Source organism: Paramisgurnus dabryanus, chromosome 8 (assembly GCF_030506205.2).
Source record: "Paramisgurnus dabryanus chromosome 8, PD_genome_1.1, whole genome shotgun sequence".
In the NCBI taxonomy this organism is placed as follows: Eukaryota; Metazoa; Chordata; class Actinopteri; order Cypriniformes; family Cobitidae; genus Paramisgurnus; species Paramisgurnus dabryanus.
In genome coordinates this window covers 28216523-28223387 of record NC_133344.1, presented here as the reverse complement: position 1 = coordinate 28223387, position 6865 = coordinate 28216523, and the positions used below count along the sequence as shown (strand labels likewise).

Genomic DNA, 6865 nt, shown 5'->3' with positions numbered 1-6865 from the left:
TCTGTATGCAATGCAGTTTCATTATTGTTCATTATTATCCATAATATAATATAACTAATTTGTGCGACCAAATCATGTTTTTTTTTCGCCAGTAACTGAAAAAGTTAGTAGCGCAAGTGCCACCAGTGGAAAAGGTTAGTGTAGTTCCCTGCCTCACATCCTTGAATCTGATGCAGAATGCTGAACGAAAAATCATAAAAATCTTTGATCCGTATTGGTGAAAGTGAGTTTTAAATGCTTATATCTTCTAAATGTAAATTTTGGCAATGTTCTGGAGCACAGTAGTTTATAAATAGCTTTAAGGTAAACATATTCAAAGCCAAAATAAAACTTCAGTATGGATTTCATGGGGACTTTAAGGTTTCATAAATGTCTTTTAGTTGGAACGCCTCTGCCAATGCCGGAGGAGAAAGTACATAAATTTATGCCGTTCCAGGACATAAAGATTCCACTGAAAACTGAAGCCTATGCTATTTCTAAAGCAGACTCAAGCACAGTTTAATGCAGATACGGTTCACTGAAGGGCCATATCAGGAAAAAAATTCAAGTAGAAATTTTTACATTTTTTACTAGTAACCTGTTAGTTAGCAAGCATTATTACTCAAAGTAAAAAAGATAATTTACATAAATTCTAAGTGTTTTTATTTGTATAGAGCGTATTTGTCTTAGCCTCAACTGAGCAAGTCAAATGTGACTGGGATCAAAGAAAAACCTCAGTAAGATGTTAGATGATAAAAGGACTTAGTTTCAGTAGCAAAAACTGGCTGTTTTATGTTAAGGCGCAAGAAAATGAAATTACAGTGAAATTTTAATGAATGCATAAATATTGACAGTAAATGTATGTTTGACTCTAAAGGACTTTAAAGTGTCATTTTGCCTCATTTCACATGGTGGTAACTTCTGTAGGCTCCCCATCTGAAAACGACCGAACTGACCTTACCCCCCAAAAAATCTTATGTGACTTTCTGTTTATGCCTTTAAGATTTGATTCAATCTGCTATGAATACTTAAAAAAGTTAACAAACAAATAAAATGCTACAAAAGTTTAGAATATCACTTGTTTATTTACAGTAGACTAACATTATGGCGCCATTTTAATTGCATTTCTAAATTCAATCTCTCAATATTTTTTAGCACCAGACTATAATATCAAAGTATAAAGATACCAGTTGCTAAAAGAACAAGAATGTGCATCAGATAAATGACTGCCGACCCTGTGAGGAATCCACACATCCTGAGGCAACAAAAAAGAAAGTGAATAAATCAAGGCCATTAATAAAGGAAAAAATAATCCCACACAAACCTGACACATTGAAAACTCTGAACAAATGTCTTTGACTTGTATGTGCCTTTATATTTGGATCATCATGTTTTACTTTTCTGATTTCTCACACCTGGATGTTTTATTTCAGGCTTTAGATAATTTTCTCTCATTCTGTCTCATTATTACACTGAAAAAAGATCATCATTTGAAGTAAAGCATGCTTTTCAGAAAACTTTCCTCAAATATGTGTCTTTTGGTAATTCAAAATGTTAAAGGGATAGTTCACTCAAAAATCTGTCATTATTTACTCATCCTCATGTTGTTCTTAACCTGAATTAGTTTCTTTTATTCTGTTGATGATGATGACTGTACCCACTGACTTCCATAGTATTTTTTTATTTATAATATGGGTACAGTCTACTGTGTGCTTACCATCATTTATCAAAATATCTTCTTTTGTGTTCAACAGAATAAAGAAACTCATACAGGTTTAGAACAACATGGGCTGAGTAATTAACTATCCCTTTAAAGGTGCAATGTGTAAATTTTAGAAGGATCTTTTGAAAGAAATGCAATATAATATACATAACTATATTATCAGTGCTGTATTAAGACCTTATATAATGAACTGTATAGTCTTTATTACCTTAGAATGAGCTGTTTTATCTACATACACTGCGGGTCCCCCTACATGTAAGCCGCCATTTTGCGCCACCATGTTTCTACAATAGTCCTAAATGGACAAACTGCTCTACAGAGCGTGTTTGCCACTACGTTGTCTCAGATGATGACATGTCTGCCCTGTGACGGCTATCGTAGCTTATGTGCTTCAAAAGGGAGGGGTGCAATTTGCAACCTCACCACCAGATGCCGCTAAAATCTACACACTGCACCTTTAAACTGAATACCTTGATCACCTCTAAATGGTGGAAAACGTTAAACCGGCATACCTGAGAGCTTGATTATATGATCACCAGTGTCCAAGACACAACACTTTAAAGTCATGTCCTTTATGAAGGTGCACTGTGACATCGGCTACATTTCCACATTCGGGAAAAAAAAACAATCACTTCTGTTACCCATTACTCTAGGAACCAACAGCATTATTAGTCAGCCACACTGAAACAAAACTTATAATATTCATTACAGGAAAACTATTAAGGTGAACCTTAAAGAGCTAGACTCATTAAGAATGTGCGTGCCGCTGTTCCTCCAGCATTTTGCAGTCCTGAATATGCCAGCTACATTCATGATCAAAAGATGAGACCAAGCAGAAGAGCTAGAGAGCTATTAAGCAAAGCAGGATGTCCTGCAGAACACCAGGGTGAACATTGCCATCATTACCAAATCCCGGCCTGTTAGAGGCACATCCATCCCTATTTCATCACAAGCACACTTATTCTATATGGGATAACCATTATTACAGTGAGGCAGGATTGCAACTTTACACTTCACTACAAATTATCTGCATCACCATCACTGGGAAATCATCATAAAAGTTTAAAGTGTTCCAATGGGACACGGCATGATTGAGGATAAAAGTGTGACCAATCACAGCTAGTAGTTTCAAAGTGCACATATGGGAAGGCCTAAACATAATTTGCAACCAAATGGTACAAGAGCACAGACTGTAACACGCCTTCTTCGACCCAAAGGCATTCTTGGTTTATCCAGCTTAAGTGACATAATGCTTCCACTACAATGGCTGAACATTCAGACAAAAACACGACAGCATGAACAGTGCACCACCTAAATACATTTAGCTTAACTTCAGGAACCGTATAGCACTACCGGTCCGATAAAAACATGTATGTTACCAATAATACAACACTGGATGCAGGAGAGTTAATGTTGGGGGGCAGTGAAGTGGAAAATCCACTGCAAACAAAATACCGTACGCAAAAAATAAGTGTTCCTATGAAACGTCAAACACGTATACACAAATCTCATCAGATTTACAGTCGTACTCTGCATTCGAGTACGTGTGCACGCACACGCGGCTTTAATGATCATGGGAAATTGATCTGTCAGTGCAACATCTGTCCTGTTAAATCCTATTTTCTTCAGGCCACAAAGCCACATCTACATATATTCAGCAACTGAGATTTGGAGATGAGCCCATTGTGATTCAGGCTCAACAGAGGCGCTCTGGGTTACATCACATTTATTGTTTTTGTCTTGCTCAGGCCCTCAGAGTCAAAGCAGGCTATCTCCAGCAGAGCTAATTAAAAACCCAAAGAGAGCTTAACTGCATATCGGGAGATTACATCAAAAAGATGACTCATGGTTATAGCCTGTGGAAGTGCATCATGTGACTGCCTGACTCCGCCCATCGTATCTCTCTAATGACAATCCCAGAACATCCCCAGCAGTAACACCTACAGTTCATGGTTGCATCTTTGCATATAAACAATCATACATGTTAGAAGGCAAACATACAGGTACTGTAAATGATGTGTGTGATGCAAAAACACAACAATGCCCAAATATTTTTTAATCCCATATTCAAGTTTTTTATTTATAACATTGTTTATCTTTTAACTAGATAGGTACTCATTTGACATCATAGTTACTTATGCAATGTATAGCAATGTATATTATACATACTTTTATGGCGCACATAAGTGATGATAAAAATTCGTCATAACCGCTACAACGTCGGGATTCCGCGTAAATTGCTCGCTTATTGCGTCATAAACAAACGTAACAGAGAGTTCCCGCCCCAAACACGCTGATTGGATCATTCTCGACTCGTGCAGCAGGTGGATTGCCAAGTAATTCATCCCACCACGGTCCCATAAGAATTTATTAAAGATCAACTGCGATAAAATCAATGCGATACTTTGGGAAATAGTGCAGATGCTTTAATTCAAACAGTAAAATAATTTAAGGATTTCCTGTGTATAGCAATTATATAAATGTTTATGTGAATTTGCCAGAGGAAATTAATGGGGAGCTGAAAATACAGCAATATGAGTAAGGTTGTGCACTTTAGGGTCAGCACAGAGTAAAGGATCTGCCATAGCTTAATAATGTTATATCCTATTGTAAAAATAGCATAGCCAGTCAGCTAACAATGGTCCCTATTTATGATATCTGCTTTATCGTGCGTCCAACTAAATAAAAATCACCTTACATATTGTTAAACACATGCAACAGAGCTGACGAATAAGTACAGCAGAATTCAAACAGGTCGACTGATGCACCTGCCACTACAGTAACGTACATCACTGACCAGAGTTCGCATAAAAGTAGTACGCACCCTTGCAAAATGCACAGAAAAGCCGCTATTTATTATATAACGATTTGCCTACTGCTATTGCATAACACTTAAAAACAATCTTACCTGCTCTGCCAAAGTAAAGAAGCACCAAGATGATCGCCTTGGTCGGGAACATTGCAATCCCCTCACAAAACACAGCTCGCTTATTATTGGTATCGCGCGTGCACCGAAGAATCCTTAATCCTTGGGAAGTTTCCGTCAAGTTTTCGCGAGGGAAACCGAATGCGAATAAAGATCCTCACCGTGGAACTGTATTGATATCGATGCGGTTTGAATTTCCGTGCCCGTTTGTCGCGCGCTGAGATGGAGAGGCGAAAGCGCGCGCACACGCCGCCCTGAGATGCACGCGAACTGATCCGGCCAATCAGCGGCGCCTCTGAGGAGAGAAGATGTGATCGTATTGCACTGAAGCAGAGTAGCAGACAACAACAAATACACCTAGGCGAGCTTTAGAAAGACAAAAGGGAGGGAGGGGGGTTGTAAATCCTACGCACTGTATTTTCCAAATGTTTGGGCGGATTTAATTAAATGTGCATATTTAAATGTGGTTAAATGAGAAAGTTTTGTGATATTTTGTTTTTATAATTATTAATAGATGTAGGATCAGTGTTTGACAACAGGGGCGGGGCTTTCTATACATAGGGCATCAACATAAATTAAATTGATTTAAAATCAAATAAAAATAGCATTAAATTAAGCTAAAATCTAGATATTTCTGTCTTTTTGGTTCTTTTATAGCTATACATATTTTTAGTAGTTATCCCAAGCTCTTTTGGGGAGGGATGTATAAATCATGAGTTTATTGGGGGTCTTCATATTGTTGTGGACAATGGGGGGCCATGAAGTTCCTAAAGGTTGAGATCCACTAAATATAGGGTTGTATAATGGCTCATTGCCCGCTTTTTGTCATTCCCTCTCTAAATAATAATGTCTCTTACGGATCAGTTCACTGATGATTTCATTATCTAGCTAGATATCCCAGAAAGAGCTGAAGTGAAACTACTTTTACTGTGGCTTTTCACTGTGGTCCAAGGTGGAGTTTTCGAGAACAATGGTAATCTAAAAGTAGAACCACAGATTTAAAGTGTCGCTCAGGGCTAGCCAAGTGTTTTGGTGTGGGTGAGCATTGGCAGTAGATGATGTTATTGTTATTATTCGTATGCATTTTACATTCACTGAGTTTATTTGCCTGATGATATTCAATACCATAAAGAAAGCCCACGCACACACGAGTGCATATAGAATTTACATATGGGGAAAAAACTTTACATGGACAAAAAGGAAGAAAACTTTAATAGACAATTCCTGAACAATGTTACTTTTGTTAGAAAATGTCTTGTAAGCTATCGGATAGCCACCATGAGCGATCATGTCATTAAAAGTGGGTGTCATTGTTATTTGAGACGTCTTGCATGTTATAGTAACCTGCTTTGTATGGTTATGTGTCATTGTGATTGTTTCTATGCGAACCATTGAAATCAATAGGTGTGCCACACCTTCAAAATTTTCCTCTGCCTAAAAACAGGAGGTGATGTACCTCTTCTGTTATCTGGATCTGATGATATAGCTTTCAAAGCTATGTCTCATCCAGACAGCTCAGATGCTCAGCTCTACTTGTTATTCTAAAAGCACCGTTTCTTTCACATGTCTTATCAATATGCTATATGCAATGTATGTATTAATTTTTTATTTTTTGCTGCCAAACAAGGATGGATGCTTGAATGTTTACTGCCAGCAATTTTCACATTTGCACATACGCAGTATTAAAATATGCAGTGTAATCATAAGCAGGTGAAAATGCTTTGGTAGAAAGGAAATTGCTTTGGCTGATAGGAAAATAAACATGTTTCTTTAGTTTTTATAGCGGCTGAAATGCTTGATAATACATTTGTTTTTGTCATTACATTCAATAATTTGGGAACATCAATAAGAATTTTATCGTCTTTGACATGTAGGGAGATCAAAGTTAGCTGGCTTACAGGGAAATTTCAATAATAAGAAATCGTCACATGTACGATTTCATAAGATTTTGAGTCAAAACTAAAATGACATAAATATGTGTTTTTGCTGGAAGTGGTTATGCTTGTGTAAAACCCACCATCCTTTTAAAGATAAATGATTTTCAATCTAGCATTTTATTATCATATTATCATATTTTTCCATTTTTGTTGGGTAAATAAATGAACATAAAAAGTTCACCATGAAACTATCAGATTCAGACAAGTTTCATTGAAATAACCTACCTCGAATGACTACATATTTCAGTAGTGATCAGTGTTTATCTGTAGGCCTATCTCTTTCTTGCATGGGCAATATGA

At 37.0% G+C, this 6865-nt stretch overlaps 1 protein-coding gene across 7 annotated transcripts in view; it reads right to left on the bottom strand.

Moving 5' to 3' along the window:
* The window catches only part of ncam1b (neural cell adhesion molecule 1b), a 107571-nt gene extending 102614 nt beyond the window's left edge, over positions 1 to 4957 (bottom strand). For all 7 annotated transcript variants that reach the window (XM_065281372.1, XM_065281373.1, XM_065281376.1 and 4 more), the window contains exon 1: positions 4611 to 4957. In XM_065281372.1, coding sequence (XP_065137444.1) covers positions 4611 to 4662 — 52 coding nt within the window. In that variant the 5' untranslated portion in view covers positions 4663 to 4957. The remainder of the gene's footprint in view (positions 1 to 4610) is intronic.
* Positions 4958 to 6865: the final 1908 nt, after the last annotated feature.